The sequence below is a fragment of the Callorhinus ursinus genome, unplaced genomic scaffold (genome assembly GCF_003265705.2).
Source record: "Callorhinus ursinus isolate GAN/ISIS: 27379988/994484 unplaced genomic scaffold, GSC_fseal_2.0 scaffold31, whole genome shotgun sequence".
Taxonomy (NCBI): domain Eukaryota; kingdom Metazoa; phylum Chordata; class Mammalia; order Carnivora; family Otariidae; genus Callorhinus; species Callorhinus ursinus.
In genome coordinates, this window is record NW_027397093.1 from 12,712,851 (window position 1) to 12,731,547 (window position 18,697).

The 18,697-nt window shown below is 41.1% G+C and overlaps 1 protein-coding gene and 1 pseudogene across 1 annotated transcript; one reads left to right on the forward strand and one right to left on the reverse strand.

Annotated features, from left to right (window-relative positions):
- Positions 1–10,826: 10,826 nt before the first annotated feature.
- On the forward strand, positions 10,827–11,522 carry LOC112807699 (large ribosomal subunit protein uL15-like; annotated as a pseudogene).
- A 4,016-nt stretch (positions 11,523–15,538) lies between these two features.
- Positions 15,539–16,099, reverse strand: LOC112807596 (small ribosomal subunit protein uS11-like). The gene has a single exon (XM_073878683.1). It carries the CDS (start codon positions 16,062–16,064, stop codon positions 15,609–15,611), a length of 456 nt encoding a protein of 151 aa, XP_073734784.1. The 5' UTR covers positions 16,065–16,099; the 3' UTR covers positions 15,539–15,608.
- Between the last annotated feature and the right edge of the window lie 2,598 nt (positions 16,100–18,697).

The window sequence follows — 18,697 nt, forward strand, 5'->3', positions numbered from 1 at the left end:
ACAAGCTGGGGGAGGGGCAGAGGAAGAGAGAGAGGGAGAAGCAGACTCCCTGCTGAACACGGAGCCTGACATGGGGCTCAACCCCAGGACCCTGAAGATCATGACCTGAGCCGAAGTCAGATGCTTAACGGATGGAGCCATCCAGGAGCCCCTAAACTAATTTTTTCTAAATTGATAACCATTTTGGGGGCACCTGGCTAAGTCAGTTGGCGAAGCATGCCACTCTTGATCTCAGGGTTGTAACTTTGAGCCCCATGCTGGGTGTAGAGATTATTTAAAAATAAAATCTTAAATAAATAAATAGACAACCATTTCGGAATGGTTCTTCCTTTCTTGACTGATTTGTGAAATCCCCTGTATTACACTTTATTTTTTTCTTTAAGATTTATTTTGAGAGAGAGAGAGTATGAGCAGGAGGGGCAGAGGGAGAGAGAGGGAGACGTCACACTGAGTGCAGAGCCCAAAGCGGGCCTTGATCTCACAACCCTGAGATCACAACCTGAGCCGAAACCCTGAGCCAAAACCCAAGGGGATGCTTAACCAACTGCACCACCCAGGCACACTGACCCTGTATTACACTTTAAATTCCAATGTATAATGGACTATTTCTGCACTAGGCTATTTTTTCTTTACTTGTACTTCCCTATTTTATTATTTATTTATTAGAGATTTTATTTATTTATTTGACAGAGAGAGACACAGCGAGAGAGGGAACACAAGCAGGGGGAGTGGGAGAGGGAGAAGCAGGCTTCCCGCGGAGCAGGGAGCCCGATGTGGGGCTCGATCCCAGGACCCTGGGACCATGACCTGAGCCGAAGGCAGATGCTTAACGACTGAGCCACCCAGGTGCCCCTGGACTTCCGTATTTTAATATAGTAGCTTTGGTATATTATTATATTCAACTGGTTTTGTCCTTTTTCATAATTAAAAAAGTGTGCCTTCTATGACTTGCGTTCTCATTCTCCCAGATCAAGTTCTGAATCCTTGTACCTGTTACAAAGACTTTGGTAGTAACAACAGTCGTTTTGTCTTTGATAGAACAACAGTTACTTTCCTAATATTACTGAGTATATTAACACTTATTAATTAGGTTAACCAGAAAGAAAGAAGTTTATAAAGTTAACTAATACTACTTAATTCTATAGGATTGTCTGAAGTACTTCTAGGTCTCAGAATTTGGATGGAAAAATATTTTTTAAGACTTAAGAGTGACAGGGGCTCCTGGGTGGCTCATTTGGTTAAGCATTCAACTCTTGATCTCAGCTCAGGTCTCGATCTCAAGGTCATGACTTCAAGCCCTGTGTTGGCTCCATGCTGGGTGTGGAGCCTACTTAAAAAAAAAAAAAAAAGAAGAAGACTTAAGAGTGACAAAAACAACTATGCAAAGTTCTCCCTGGGAGGCTATTTTATGATTTGGAAGAAGAAATATTTCCCTTTGAAGCAAATAAATACAAAGAATATAAAACTCAAAGTGATTGATAATATAAATTTACATGCCTTTGAATATATTATATATCTTACAATAAATCTTTCACTATGCTTCTGAAATTTTAAGCCTAAGCATTGTGAACAATTTAACAAAAGAGTTACTTGTACTCATTGTTCTAATTCACCTTATTTTCCACATACATTAAGTTGCCTAAGTATCACCTAGAGCCTCCTAAAAGTTAAGATTTTCTTTCTCAAATTTATTTATTCTTCAAAAAATAATATAATTCTAAAAAATTAATATAATTCTAAGAAACTATCTAAAAACTGAAAGAAATTGGGATGCTTGGGTGGCTCAGTTGGTTAAGTGTCGACTCTTGATCTCGGCTCAGGTCTTGATCTCACCATCATGAATTCAAGCCCCATGCTGGGCTCCATGCTGGGCATGGAGCCTATTTAAAAAAAAAAAAAATGAGAGAAGTTGAGAACCTCTATAGTCTAATTATGGTAAATATTTTTTGGTACTTAAAAAAGTGTAATTTGCATTCCTGTGTTCATTTCAGCATTATTCACAGTAGCCAAGATATGGAAACAACCTAAATGTTCATCGATGGATGAATGGATAAAGATGGTGTATATATAGACAGTGAAATATTATTCAGCCTTTAAAAAAGAAGAATGTCTTGTTATTTGCGACAACATGGATGAATCTGAAGGACATCACGCTAAGTGAGATAAGCCAGATGCAGGAAGACCAATACTGCATAATCTCACTTATATGTGGAATCTAAAATAGTTATACTCAGGGCGCCTGGGTGGCTCAGTCGGTTAAGCGACTGCCTTCGGCTCAGGTCATGGTCCTGGAGTCCCGGGATCGAGTCCCACATCAGGCTCCCTGCTCGGCAGGGAGTCTGCTTCTCCCTCTGACCCTCTTCCCTCTCGTGCTCTCTATCTCTCATTCTCTCTCTCTCAAATAAATAAATAAAATCTTTAAATAAAATAAAATAAAATAAAATAGTTATACTCAGAAACAGAAAGTAGAATGGTGGTTCTTTGGGGCTGCAGAAAGAGAGAAATAGGGAGATACTGGTCAAGGGATACAAAGTTTCATTTATACAAGATGAATAAGTTCTGAAGCTCTAATGTACAACAATGTAACTATATAGATCTTAAGTGTTGTCACCACATATATGCACAAAACAATTAAGTGAGGTGATAGATTATGTTAATTATGTTGATTGTGGTGATTATTTCACAATGTATACAAAATCAGATCAAGCTGAACACCTTAAATATATACAATTTTTTTGAGAGAGAGTAGGGGAGGGGGAAGAGAGAGGCAGACAGAGGGAGAGAGAGAATTTTTTTTTTTAAGATTTTATTTATTTATTTGACAGAGAGAGAGCACAAGTAGGCAGAGTGGCAGGCAGAGGGAGAGGGAGAAGCAGAGTCCCCAGTGAGCAGGGAGCCCAATGCAGGGCTCCATCCCAGGACTCTGGGATCATGACCTGAGCTGAAGGCAAACGCTTAACCAACTGAGCCACCCAGGCGCCCCGGAGAGAGAGAACCTTAAGCAGGCTCCACGCCTAGCGCAGAGCCCGATGCAGGGCTCGATCTCACGACCCTAAGATCATGACCTGAGCCAAAATCAAGAGTTGGACACTTAGGGGCGTCTGGGTGGCTCAGTTGTTAAGCGTCTGCCTTGGGCTCAGGTCATGATCTCAGTGTCCTGGAATGGAGCCCCATGTCGGGCTCCCTGCTCAGCGAGGAGCCTGCTTCTCCCTCTCCCACTCCCCCTGCTTGTGTTCCCTCTCTCGCTGTGTCTCTCTCTGTCAAATAAATAAATAAAATCTTAAAAAAAAGTTGGACACTTAACAACTGAGTCACTCAGGTGCCCCCATACAATTTTAAAATTGTCAGTTATACCTCAATAAAGCTGGGGCAGGGGGAGTAAAAATTAAATGCCATTTACTACTAAGCTTTCATGCTTTTAGATGGTTCTCTACAGGGCTCCACTACACCATCTTTTCTTTAATATATGAGTATAACTCAAATGAAAGGTAGCAGAAATATTCAATTTGAAGAATTTTCATAGGAGTCTATGATAATTCTTGAGAATCTTATCTGCAGTTGTTCAATACTGCAATGTTTAAGTTTCTTTATTATGTGACAAAGGTGTTAGCCCTCCAAAAATAACCTGGAAACTGGACTTGCCCAAGAGCAACAGAGCAATTCTTTGTAAATGGGAAGCAGAAGGCATGAGTGGGAACCCACAAAAAAAAAAAAAAAAAAGCTTCATCTGCCCTACATTTCTTTTTCAAAATGACTCTATCAAAGATACTTTATCATAATCTTGGTTTCTGTTGTAATTGGCTCCCATTTCAACAGAAGCTGGCCATGTTGGAAAGAATGTCATGTATCCAAGGGTTCCCTTTTGTCATTTCTATGTTCCCTTTTGTCATTTATAAAGTCTTTGAGATTTACTTTTCTCATCTTGCTTTTCTAAATTCTTGCTTATAAAACATCTATCTTCTACCTCTCTTTGTCATGTTTCTTTCTTTACACTGATATTTATACATTTCCTAGGTCTCTGTAATTACTTGATTTCCAGTTGCTGAGCTTTTGCTGTTATCTTAATAAAGCATAAATGGTTTCTGCTGTGGAACTGGGTCTACTCAGGCCATTGAAGAACCACACCCTTATAATTAGAGATTTGGTAGTCACCAGAGTGTGGTACAGTCAGCACTAAAATATTATGCCACAGGCATTTATGTAAACACTATTTTTGAATGAATCTGGAAACCAGCCAAGAGAGTCACTAAACACCAGGGACATGCTGCTTATTCTTCATCTCTTTGAAATTAATAAGCTAAAAATTTGGTAAGAAAGATCTCATGGTTCCAAAAGTATTACTTTTGGGACGCCTGGGTGGCTCAGTTGGTTAAGCATCTGCCTTCGGCTCAGGTCATGATCTCAGGGTCCTGGGATTGAACCCTATGTTGGGCTGCCTGCTCAGCGGGGAGCCTGCTTCTCCCTCTGCCTGCTGCTCCCCCTGCTCGTGCTCTCTCTCTGACAAATGAATAAAATCTTAAAAACAAAACAAAACAAAAGTATTACTTTTTATGCTTTCCACAGTTCAGAGAAAGTCTGCTTTTCCACGTTAACTAATCTTCCCCACGTGAACTAATAACCTGCAACTGTTTGAATTATGCTGGGAAAACTTAGAATAAGGGGATTCTGGAGGGAAAGTGGTAAGAAATCAGTAAATGTCAGCTTTAGTGCTTTTTCAGAAAACAGTCAAAAGCTTTTGAGAGCTATCTGCAACAACAGGATGGTTAAGTAAACTATAATTAATTCGCACAATGGAATTTTATATGGTCATTAAAAACAATGAGTAAATCTGTCTTTATTGACATGGAGAGATATAACATATAAATTGATAAAAGGAGCTTATAAAAACATGATCTCACTTTTGTTTAACATAAGAAAAAATACAGGCGCCTGGGTGGCTCAGTCGTTGAGCGTCTGCCTTCGGCTCGGGTCATGATCCCGGGGTCCTGGGATCGAGCCCCACATTGGGCTCCCTGCTCGGCGGGAAGCCTGCTTCTCCCTCTCCCACTCCCCCTGCTTGTGTTCCCTCTCTCGCTGTCTCTCTCTGTGTCAAATAAATAAAATCTTAAAAAAAATAAGACAAAATAGTACTTGTATATATGCATGAAAAGATATGTATCAAAAATACAGTTTGTGAGGGCGCTTGGGTGGCTCAGTTGGTTAAGCGACTGCCTTCGGCTCAGGTCATGATCCTGGAGTCCCGGGATCGAGTCCCACATTGGGCTCCCTGCTCAGCGGGGAGTCTGCTTCCTCCCTCTGACCCTCTTCCCTCTCGTGCTCTCTATCTCTCATTCTCTCTCAAATAAATAAATAAAATCTTTAAAAAAAAATACAGTTTGTGGGTATTGAAGTAAATATAATTTTAATTTTCTTTGAGTTTTTTGTATTTTCTGAATTTTTTTACAAGGAATTTTTTTATTACTTTCATAATCAGAAAAAACAAGAAGGATATTTCTATTTAAAAAATATATATATTAATTGTTTGCTGATGGGAGAAAACAGGTTCTCTCTCACCTTCTCCATCTTTTAATTCTGCTTGCCTCTAATTTGTATACATACAGGTTCTAGTCCCAAAGTGAGAAAGATGACTGTTGCTGGCTCCAGACTCCAAAATGGTATCCACAATTAAGTCCAGCAGATAGAGACAATCTCCCCTATGAGCTCCAGCAAAAAATTCATAGGGCAGACTGACTGTCTTGACATGAACTAGGAACCAAACTGTGGAGGGGAGTGAGTGGGAGTAAATAGATGCAATTTTCTGATGGGATAGGTCTTGGCCACATTACACCCCCTATGGCTGGGGAGGAGAGAGGAGTGTCTACATTAAGTTGGGTTTTACCCAACTGAAGAAGAGAGGAGGAAATGATGTTGAGGAGACTATAATAACAACTGCCCATTCCAATACTCATTCTAGACACTCATACTAATGATAATGAAGTTCTTAAAAAGTTACCACAGGAATGCCCGGTTGGCTCAGTCTATAGAGTGTGAGACTCTTGATCTCAGGGTGGTGAGTTCAAGTCCCATATTGGGCATAGAGATTATATACATACATACGTATATAAATAAGAGTTACCACAGAGTTTTTCAGTGTTTGAGAATTGGAAACCACCCTTCAGTACTTAAACCACAGTACTTATTCATTCAATAAACATTCATTTACTATGAATTTAGTAGTCTATATCCTACTGGGATGAGCAATAAATAAACACACAAAACAAAATAGGCCTGCCCTCATGGATCTTACATTTTCAGACAATAGTAACAATTCTAAAAAATTAGTCTGAAATTGGCCTCTGGCTGGAAATTTTACTGTAGTAGTTGAGATAAAAGAAAATGCAATTTGACTTTCATGTAAATTTTTTTTTTTTACTTGTCTATGGTAAGATCCTTACTCTTGAAAGAAATTAAGCTGAGTCATGAGATTTACAAGCAAATGAGAAGACAGACCATTGGCTTTTGATACTGATGGAAAATTACATTATCTAGACACACCCCAAGGTGTTCTGTAGCATCCTTGAGCTTTAATTTCTGTGTTACCTTACCTGCCTTTACAGTGACACTGGCCAAACCAATTTCAGGGTATATATTTAATTTCAAGCAAAAAGTCTTGTTACAGTTGACTGGTAGCAATGAGCAAACTTCTTTTTGCAGGTCAATGGGTACATGGATCAAAGCAAGATATTCTTGTTCTGTTTTGTATCTTGTTAGTATAGACTGCAAGTCTGTGTCCCCATCTCCCCCAAATTCTTATGTTGAAACCTAATCCCCAATGTGACAGTATTTGAAGATGGGGCCTTTGGAAGGTGGTTAAGTCATGAGGGTGGAGATCCCATGAATGGGATTAGTGGCCTTTATATAAAAGAGACCCCAGAGAGTGCCCTTGCTCTTTCTGCCATGTAAGGACAGAGGAAAAAGACTGGGAGCAACTGACGAACCAGGAAGTGGTCTTCACCAGACACTAAATCTGCCAATATGCTGATCTTAGACTTCCCAGCCTCCAGAACTGTGAGAAATAAATTTCTGTTGTTTAAGCCACCCAGTCTATAATATTTTGCTATAGCCGACTGAACAGACTAAGACGTTATTCTTGGTATAGCAAACACCTAACACTGAAAAAAGCTTTGGAAGGAGAACAAAAGCAAGTTTTGGCAAATGTATCTTTATGCTTCTCTCTTTTTCTTAAACGTTGAAGAGCATAACAATTATAACTCCCTAACACAGTGATTCTCAACTCTGACTACACAGTAGAATTGCCTTTTAAAAAAATACTGGGGTGGGGTGGTGGGGGGTGGGAATGGAGGGTGGGGGTGGAGCACTGATTGATAATCCTATAAAAAGTAACTTAGGTGATTTTAAAATGCAGATAGGGTTAAGAATTACCTAAACAATAAGACATATCCACTGGGGCAGTGGTGGATATTTTTAATCCAGAACACTTGGGTATGTTCTTTTTATTGCCAGTCTGTCATCAATGAATCACTTTAATGCTTACCATTTATCCACCTTCAAACACTTTTTTTTTTTAAAGATTTTGTTTATTTGATGGAGACACAGTGAGAGAGGGAACACAAGCAGGGGGGGTGGGAGAGGGAGAAGCAGGTTTCCCGCCGAGCAGGGAGCCCAATGCAGGGCTCGATCCCATGAGCCGAAGGTAGATGCTTAACAACTGAGCCACCCAGCTGCCCCCATTTAACCACCTCTAAAAGAAGGATAAATGATCCTACATCCCTTCATCCACCCATCTTTCTTTCATTCTTTTTCTCTCTCCTTTTCTCTTTCTCATTCATGTATTCAATCACTCATTCATTAAACAAATATTTATTAAGCATAAGTACTGTGCTAGGCAGGATACAGAAATATAATTCACACTTTCATTCCAGTATTATGATATTAATAAGGTAGCACATGTAAATTAATCGTCTTGAGATTCTCAAGTTCAATTTAAAAAAATAGTTGCAAAAAACACACACCAATCTTTCTCCTGCTTGATTTACTTTGTAAAAAAATGTGCTGAAGCTTGAGTTGCTGTGTTAGACAAACATCAACATTCCTGACCTTCTGTGCTTTCAGTAAGTCATAGAGTAAGCTCTCCATCTGCCACAGTGTAATTTTCAATCTTTCATATATTGAATGAAAGAATGTAAATGCCTATAATTCATTAGGTTCTACATAAGAAAAGATTCAGATACTACCACCTTTAATTAGAAATTATTCTTATTTAAGACTGTTCAGATGTCTTTGGAATATTTTGTGAGGTTCTATTCTTTTTTTTTTTTAAAGATTTTATTTATTTATTTATTTGAGAGAGCGAGAATGAGAGAGAGAGAGAGAGCACATGAGAGGGGGAAGGGTCAGAGGGAGAAGCAGACTCCCTGCTGAGCAGGGACCCCCCCCCCCCCCCGCCATGTGGGACTTGATCCCGGGACTCCAGGATCATGACCTGAGCCGAAGGCAGTCATTTAACCGACTGAGCCACCCAGGCACCCAAGGTTCTATTACTTCTGATATACCAAACCCCATGCAGGGTCCAGCAACATATCTTGATCTTTGACTCCTATCAAATTCCCAAATCAGGTTACTTTGTAGATGAAGGCAGAACCCTACATATTCAAAGATAAGCAGATACTTTTTCCTCTGGACTGTTCATGCCATTTTCCCCATTTTTAAGCTCCAGGTTGCAGTATAACAGCTGGTCAAAAAAAACCACGTCAGTGGCCAGCTCCGAGACTAGGACTGCTAGATCCCTCCTGGGAAGTTGGACATTATCATACTACTGAAATAGTTACTGACACATATTTAAAGCTGAGAGCAAATGCAGGCTCACCTCACCCACAGAAGCACCATAATCATTTCTGATGCAGTAGTACACCCACCTAACTCCAAAAGATAAAAGAAAAATATTTTGAATTAAAATCAACATCAGTAGGAAAACAACAGCAAGGAATAAAGGGAGAACAATCCTCCTGCCAAGAACAAATTCAAAGCTAATAGTTTCCAAAAAAAGCAAGCCTTACCAATAGCATGAAGTTCCCTGTAATCAGGAATTTGATATTGGTACTACCACATAATTGTAATTATTATGAAGCATGAGTTTGCTCACAGGAAGAAAAATACAATCAAAAAAGAAAAAGGAGAATCAACATGAAGGGAATAAAGTAATTCCATATCTAGGGGCAGACAGATTTACATTTCTGAGATATGTAACCATTCAGTACTCTCCATGAATAAACCATTGTGGCCTATGAAATAATAACATTATTACTAATGATAGTAAGAATAGGTAATAATTACTGAACATTTATTTCTATTATGCCAGGCAGTATTAGTACTTTACATGCTTATCTTATTTAATCCTTACAACAACCTTATTTACTATTATTCCCATTTTCCAGATGAGAGCAATGAAGCTGAGAATTTATGTAAGTTGATTAAGGTAACATGGTTTATAAATACTTAAGCTGTGGTTTGAAACCTAAGCCTGTCTGACTCCAAAACCACGTTCTTAACTATCACACAACCCACTATCCTAATTTCCCACTAGAGATTTTAGAGCTACAGCCATTAGGGACTTCTTAAGCCTTCTGTATCTTTGCAACTACTCTGGGCCTTTTGCAATGTATCTGTCACCAGTAATAGACAAATCTCTAATGGTGATATAGTACACCGACAAGGAGTTGCAAATAGAAAGCAATTTGTAGCTGCTGAGTGTGCACTGCACAAAGTTGCACCCTCCAGTTGGGTGGCAAATGTGAAACGGAAAGCAAAACCCATCAATATAGATTGTGGTAACTAATGACAAGGAAGAATATTACTAATTCCTCCTCTTTAAAATTAAAAAAAAATTAAGAGTTAAAATGGTTATGGGTTAAAAAAACTACTTGTTCTCCCTTTGTATTGAAAAGTAGTAAATACACACACACACAATGTCCAGATTGTCTTGGATATTGTTAGCTTTATGGGGATATTAGGTATGTTGAGCTGATGTAGCAGCTTCAAACTCTGTTGAGGGAAATTATCCTAGAGAAGTAATTGATTTTCAGAGAAATTTTTTTAAATGAGGATTTTTCTGGCAATACCAACTCTTTTATTATATTGCACCAAACGGAGCTGACTTCATTAGGAGTTGATTGTGAGTTGCTAAGGACAGTTTCTGACCCACGATATACATTTCTATATGTTTTGAACAGCCTACATACATCTGATGTAGGTCTCTATTTGACTTCTGAATTTTAAAACTTGTTTTATAATTCACTACCCATAACCTTCAGTTTAATAATGATACTTAACTTCTATGCATATATTGGAAGGTTTAAAAAAAAAATCACTGAATCAGGGGCGCCTGGGTGGCTCAGTCGTTAGCGTCTGCCTTCGGCTCAGGTCAGGATCCCAGGGTCCTCGGATTGAGCCCCACATTGGGCTCACTGCTGGGTGGGAGGCCTGCTTCTCCCTCTCCCACTCCCCCTGCTAGTGTTCCCTCTCTCGCTGTGTCTCTCTCTGTCAAATAAATAAATAAAATATTTTAAAAAAAGAAATCACTGAATCAGGAAAGGAGCAGGGAAAATTCTGGTGATAAGCTTCAGGAGATATAAATAGGCAGATGTGTAACTTGCTTTGGGAACCCCTTGAAGTGTATGTACTTGAACATTTCCAAAAAATATAGGAAGGGTTTTTTTATTGTGAAAAAATCTTTATTTTAAGAAAAAAATTTATTTAACAAAAAAACTTAACAAGTTTCACTTAGCAAAATACACCCAAAAGGAGCCTTTTCTGTCTGAGCTGCCGACATGCCATCCAGACTAAGGAAGACCGGGAAACTTCGGGGCCACGTGAGCCACGGCCGCGGCCGCATCGGCAAGCACCGGAAGCACCCAGGAGGCCGGGGTAATGCTGGTGGCATGCATCACCACAGGATCAACTTCGACAAATATCACCCAGGATACTTTGGAAAAGTTAGTATGAGGGTGCCTGGGTGGCTCAGATGGTTGAGCGTCTGCCTTCGGCTCAGGTCATGATCCCGGAGTCCTGGGATCGAGTCCCGCATCGGGCTCCCTGCTCCTCGGGAGCCTGCTTCTCCCTCTGCCTCTCTCTCTCTCTCTCTCTCTCTCTCTGTCTCTCATGAATAAAAAAAAAAAAAAAGTAAAAAAGAAAAGTTAGTATGAGACATTATCACTTAAAGAGGAACCAGAGCTTCTGCCCAACTGTCAACCTTGATAAACTGTGGACCTTGGTCAGTGAGCAGACACGGGTAAATGCTGCCAGAAACAAGACTGGAGCTGCTCCTATCATTGATGTGGTGCGATGAGGCTACTACAAAGTTTTGGGAAAGGGAAAACTCCCAAAACAGCCTGTCATCGTGAAGGCCAAATTCTTCAGTAGAAGAGCAGAGGAGAAGATTAAGGGTGTTGGGGGCGCCTGCGTTCTAGTAGCCTGAAGCCACATTTGAGGGCGTTCATTAAATGCTAACAAGTGAAAAAAAAAAATACACCCAAAAGGAAATCACAGTACAAAGAAAGTTTTAAGTCAAGGCCTCACCAATTCCTACAGTATTAGTAATGTCTCAATTTTCAAAAAACTAACTTATTTTAAAAAGCTTAAACTTAACCTAAAAGATTTTAAATGAAAATAAACTAGAATGAACAAACAGAAATGTTCCTCTTTGAATCAGGGATCTAGCACCTTGAGTTTTCCAGAAAAGCACATCTCCCCAGTGTGTTCACGGTGATGTGGTGTAAAAGATCCATTTAATGTACTTAAAACTACTTTAACTCAAATAACATCACTCTGAAGTACACTACCAAAATGTTAATTGATAAAAGCTGAAAATAGTTTCAGTTGACTCAATACCACACACTAGAAGAAAGTTTTCATGAGAAAACACTGAAGAGGTCATTTTTTAATCCAGATTTCACAAACTCATGGTGCAAAATGGGGTCCCACAGCTTCCTCTAGAGTATAATTGGCTAATATTTATTGGCTACCTACCCTGTGTTGGCCATTGTGTCAGAAAAACCAGGGTCAGATCCCCAAAGTTGATATTGCTGGTGGGTCCCCCAGGAACACAGTTGAATCTAGGTGTGGTGATACACAGATACAACAGTTTAACAGTGGATTCTAGCAGCTGCAAGTGATCTAGTGTTAGTGCATCTCACACTTGACGGTGCATAAGAACCACCTGGAGAGCTTGTTAAAGGTAGTCTAAAGATAACTAGTCTCGGGGCGCCTGGGTGGCTCAGTTGTTAGGCGTCTGCCTTTGGCTCAGGTCATGATCCCAGGGTCCTAGGATCGAGCCCCACATCAGGCTCCCTGCTCAGCAGGAAGCCTGCTTCTCCCTCTCCCACTCCCCCTGCTTGTGTTCCCTCTCTCACTGTGTCTCTCTCTGTCAAATAAATAAATAAAATCTTTAAAAAAATAAAGATAACTAGTCTTAACCCCGGAGATTCTGGTTCTGTAGGTCTGGGGTCGTCTGTGGAAATTTGCATTTCTGATGAGCACTTAGGTGAGAGGGAAGCTGCCCATCGAAGGACCATGTCTTGAGTAGTACTAACATTATCTGTGAATAGAAAAGTTCACAAATTCTGAACTTTACTCCCATTCCTGTCTGAGTGCAAATCTGAATGCTGTACAAGGTAAGCTCCAGAGAAAGTAGAAACTGGCAAAAGCTGTCTGTAGATGCTTTGGCTGGTTAGAACCATGATTCTTAGAACAGTAAAAAGCTATACGTCTTCAATAGGGTCCTCCATGAAACAATCAAGAAAGGCCCTTTTGCTGTCTGATGATGCTGGAATGGTATATACAGAAACTAATGAGAATGTTTGTTGAGTTGATGGGTTTAGTCATAAATTAGAGAAATAATTCAGCTTGAAGCAAATATCCTGATTCTAAGCCTTCACAGTTATAAGTTCATGATCCTGGGCCAGTGGTTGCTAAACTAGCAGCATCAACATCACCTTGGAATTTGTTAGAACTAAAATCTTTGGGCCACACCCCAGATTTATTGAATTAGAAACTCTGGGTGGGGCCTAGCACCCTGTGGTTGATCAAGCTCTCCAGGTGATTCTAATGCACACTAAAGACTGAGAATTACTGTCTGACTAGTGAGTCTCAAATTCACTGTGAATTGGAATCGGAATTACCTGGGAGAACTTGTTTAAGACATTCCTGTTCCTTCCTCAATGGGGGCCTAAATTTTATATACTTTTGGGGATTCCAGTATAGACAACATTTAGAGAAACAGTGCTCTAACCGAGAGGCTTTTAACCTTTGTTGACCAGGACCACTATTTACATGAGGACTCAATATAAACATATTTGTAACTAAAACAAGAGTTTCATAAAACAATACCCTTACACATGTAATACACTCTAATATTCTCTGTTCTATTTCATTTTTAAAATGCTGGAGATGGAAGGACTCCCAACCACCTCCATTTTGACCTCAGCCTGTACTTTCTAATTGAGTTCTTCTTTTCAGTTTATCTCTTAACTCAGTTATGGAAACTACTCCCTCTAGCAATAACAACTGCCCTGAGCCATCAAGACCCCGAGTGACTGACCCCAAGACAATGATCAACGGGACCTTCACTGCCCACCTGCAAGTACCCACTGACCTTTGTCCCACATTTTCCTCATATAAACCTAGAGGTCTTTTCAGCCCTTAAGAGGCAGCCTTTGAGATGTCCTCCACTGTCTTCCTGGTGGTGGCCTCACTGAAATAAATTCCTTTCTTGTTTCACCCCTACTTATTTCTGTCCTCTGCCTTTGGGTTTTGTCAGTGGCAAGTGGCCAAACCTGGTCTGTTTGGGACTGACTTTTTTTTTTAAGGATTTTATTTATTCATTTGAGAGAGAGAGAGAGAGCACAAGCAGGGGGAGAGGCAGAGGGAGAGGGAGAAGCAGGCTCCCCACTGGCTGGGAGCCCGACATGGGGCTGGATCCCAGGACCTGGAGATCATGACCTGAGCTGAAGGCAAACGCTTAACCATTTGAGCCACCCAGGTGCCCCTGTTTGGGACTTCTGAAGTTAGGAGCTCTTGCACCCTTGGGCCCCAGTTAGAGTGGCAGAACTACTAAATTGATTTCATGAGCCATTAATGGGCTGTACCGACAGCTTGAAAAACACACCTGGGATCAGCACTTCTCAAATGTTACAATACATTTGCTTCACCTGGAGACCTTGCTATAATGTAAATTCAAATTCAGTAAGACTAGGATAGGGCCTGAGATTCTGCATTTCTAACAGGCTTTGAAGTGCTGCAAATGCCGCTGATCTGTATATCACTCTTCCAGTGGCAAGGCCTGGACCATAAAAAGTTCAAGTGTTGCAGGACTTCTTTCTCCGTCAGTGCCCGCGGTTCTTGGTCACACCGCTTCGAAGAATGAAGAGGTAGATCAGACAGAGTGGTGGGCAGCAAAGAAGGTTTATTGAGCAATGGTACAAAGTTCCCAAAGAGGGAGGGGACCTGAGAGGGTTGCCCCCAGAGTTTCTAAGTCTAGGGGTTTTTATGAGCTTTTTGGCAGACCGTTTTAATCTGACTAACACTCCCTGTGCCTGTCAGCCTGTCATCCAATCCGGTTTTTGTCACCTATCATATGGAAAGAGTAGAGGGCTTGTAAGGTGTAAAATCCTTTTAAGGGTGGTTTCCTCTTAGGGCAGGGGGGCCCCTTGTCCCTGCCGGCCTGCCTTCCCAATTATCCTTCATCACAAGAAGGTAACAGCAAACTTGATGCCTCTCCCAGTCATGAACCTGTCTTTATGATAGCAAGCTTTATAAGAAATTGCAAGTAGACTATGGTATTTGTCCTGCCCAGATGTAATGGACAGTGAGTTGTCCTTAATATCATTGTCAGTACTTATGGGGTTCAAATTCTCAACCTATGTAGGTGTAAGTAAGCACCGATTCACAACAGATCATGTCAGATTTGTCCATTCGTGGGGCGCCTGGGTGACTCAGTTAAGCATCTGCCTTCGGCTCAGGTCATGATTGCAGGGCCCTGGGATCAAGCCCCGCGTCAAGCTCCCTGCTCAGTAGGGAGTCTGCTCCTCCCCACCCCCACTTCCACCCTGCTCATGCTCTCTCTCAAATTAAAAAAAAGAAAGAAATCTTAGTATCAGAATTGGAAAAATAAAAGACTAAGATCATTTAGTTTTAGAACAATGATATGTATGTCCTGTGTCACATTATTAATATATCCCTTCATATAGGTGAGGAAGTTTAAAGGAGAAGGTGATACGTAGAGAGGTCAGGGTATTGCCAAGGCAATGCTGGCTGACTGACCCCTATAGGTGGGCACCATCTGGGTGAATTCACAAACCAATATCTGGCCCTCAGTCTTGAAGACTGAGAGGCCTGAGATGTCAGCCACAAAGTTGTGCCAAGACTCTGAGAAGGTTGGCTGACATTAACCTAGTTCATAGAGACTAATAATATAAAATACAAGTGCTGGATGGTTTATTTTACAATAAAAAGTATAACTGCCAAGAGGACTAACCCTTGTGTCTTTTTTTTTTTTTTTTTAGCTCACACAAAGCCAATTTATTAACAGAAAACAGTAATTTGAGGAATCCTGTTCACAGACGGCGACCACGGCGGCCCCCCTTCCTGCGGGTGCTATCGGAGGGGATGGGGGTGACATCCTCAATCCGCCCGATCTTCATTCCTGAGCGGGCAAGGGCTCTGAGGGCTAATTGGGCCCCAGGTCCAGGGGTCTTGGTTCTATTTCCTCCTGTGGCTCGTAGTTTGATGTGGAGGGCAGTGATGCCCAGCTCCTTGCACCTCTGGGCTACATCCTGGGCAGCCAACATGGCAGCATCGGGAGAGGACTCATCTCCGTCAGCCTTCACCTTCATTCCACCAGTCACGCGACAGATGGTTTCCTTGCCAGAAAGATCGGTGACATGGACAAAAGTGTCATTGAAGGATGCAAAGATGTGGCAGACACCAAACACATTCTCTCCTTCAGCTACCTGAGGTCCAAGGCTGATGACCTGTTCTTCCTTCTTTTCCTTTCCCTTGCGAGGTGCCATTTCTGCGTGTCTTCTCCAGACTCCGCTACCGGAAAAAGAGGTGTCTTTTTTTTTTTTAAGATGTTATTTATTTATTCATGAGAGACAGAGAGAGAGAGGCAGAGGGAGAAGCAGGCTCCCAAGGAGCAGGGAGCCCGATGCGGAACTCGATCCCAGGACTCTGGGATCATGACCTGAGCTGAAGGCAGATGCTTAACCATCTGAGCCACCCAGGTGCCCTAACCCTTGTGTCTTTAGGCTTGTGTGCTTTCTCTTCCTTTCGGAACTTTATATGGGAAGCAAATAGAATTACAAGGTTGCTGGGAGAACACAGAATCAGAAAAAGATGTTCATTAAATATTTCAAATGTTTATACATCATTTCCAGAATATCACACCTGCTACAGAGCACCTGTAGCATTTGGTCAGGCTTTAGAGGGGCCCTTCCATTGTCTGTCTCTGGAAGTTTCTGTGTTCTAGACTCCTGCAGCTGACTGATCCCCATTTTGATGGAATCCTCAACCACATTAGCACATTAAGTCAAGACATCAAGTATTCTGTACCTTTTAGATAAATGTCTCTGCTTTAATCCATAATTACACATTATTTGTGTTCTCCCAGAGAGCAATTTAATTTCCATTTTTTTGATGGACATCTCATTTGCTCCCTTTTATTAACTACCATAGGGTTAACTATTAGAGTCAAAGAAATAGCATTCTCTGCCTATTTCAGGCTAAATATTTTCCATTCTTTTTTTAATCTTTTATTTTTCTTTTTATCAAATGAAGATAATACACTGCCTAGATTTAAAAGCCAATAATGCTAAAATGATTTTAACAATAAATGGTGGAACACTCTCCCTCCCCTCCCAACACTTTCTCTGCAGCTTGGTACAAAGAGGCAGCCATTTTCAACTTTTACAATCTATTTCTACTGACACTTTCCTCCATCCATGTTTGTAAATCATATCTTCAGGCTGTTATTTCTTGAATTTTCTATTCCAGACATTATTGACTGACCTCTTTCTTTTTTTTTTTTTTAAGATTTATTTATTTATTTGTCAGAGAGAGAGAGCATAAGCAGGGGTAGTAGCAGGCAGAGGGAGAGGGAGAAGCAGGCTCCCCCCGAGCAAGGAACCCGATGTGGGACTTGATCCCAGGACCCTGGGATCATGACCTGAGCCAAAGGCAGACGCTTAATCGACTGAGCCATCCAGGCATCCTGACTGACCTCTTTCTATGGAAGATGAAGTTGTGGAAATCTTTTACACCCACACTTTTACCTCTCTTTTTTCTCAACTCTAAACTTAATGATATCCTGATGTTTTCTTAAGTCAATAATTACTGTTTCCATTATTAGGATTATATAAATATTATCACTGCTGAGCCATGAGGTTTACTATGAGAATGTTTCCTTTCCTGTATAATTTCCTGGCTTGCCTGAAGTTAATGATTGCCTCCCACTCCTGAAGTTCGTTCTTTAAAAACCAAACAGACTTATAAGGGTTTTATTATTTTGGGCGCCTGGGTGGCTCAGTTGGTTAAGCGACTGCCTTCGGCTCAGGTCATGATCCTGGAGTCCCAGGATCGAGTCCCACATCGGGCTCCCTGCTCAGCGGGGAGTCTGCTTCTCCCTCTGACCCTCTTCCCTCTCGTGCTCTCTATCTCTCATTCTCTCTCTCTCTCAAATAAATAAATAAAATCTTAAAGAAAATGTTTAAGAAAAAGGGTTTTATTATTTTTTTATTTTTTTAAAGATTTTATTTATTTATTTGACAGAGAGAGAGGAAACACAAGCAGGGGGAGTGGGAGAGGGAGAAGCACGCTTCCCGCTGAGCAGGGAGCCTGATGCAGGCCTTGATCCCAGAACCCTGGGATCATGACCTGAGCTGAAGGCAGACGCTTAACAACTGAGCCACGCAGGCGCCCCACTTATAAGGGTTTTAGATTTATAGGAAAATTATAAGGATAGAAGAGAGAGTTATTCTATAGCCCACACCAGGTTTCCCCTACCAGTAACATTTTTATATTAGTGGGGTATATTTGTTACAGTTAATGAACCAATGAGCTAGAGTTCATACTTAATTCAGATTTCTTTAGTTATTACCCAGTCTCCTATTCCTGTTCTATGATCCCACATTCTATTTTTTTTGAAGATTTATTTATTTATTTGAGAGAGCGAGAATGAGAGAGAGAGAGAGTATATGAGAGGGGGGAGGGTCAGAGGGAGAAGCAGGCTCCTTGCTGAGCAGGGAGCCTGATGTGGGACTCGACCCCGGGACTCCGGGATCATGACCTGAGCCGAAGGCAGTCGCTTAACCAACTGAGCCACCCAGGCGCCCCCCACATTCTATTTTTATTAAAGATTTTATTTTTAGGTAATCTCTACACCCAACTTGAGGCTTGAACTCACAACTCCAGGATCAAGAGTCATATACTCCACCAACTAAGCCAGTCAGGCGCCCCGCCCACGTTCTGTTCTGCAGTTATGTCTCCTTACACCTAAGTCTGACTGTTTTTCAAACATCCATGTTTCTGATGACCTTGACAGTTTTGAGGTGTGCTGGTTGAGTATTTTTGTAGAATGTCACTCAATCAGGATTTGTCCGATAGCCTTCTCATGGTTAGACTGGGGTTTTATGTTTTTGAGAGGAAG

Coding starts and splice junctions, on each gene's coding strand:
- LOC112807596 (XM_073878683.1), bottom strand. CDS start 16,064: ATGGCACCTCGCAAGGGAAAGGAAAAGAAGGAAGAACAGGTCATCAGC.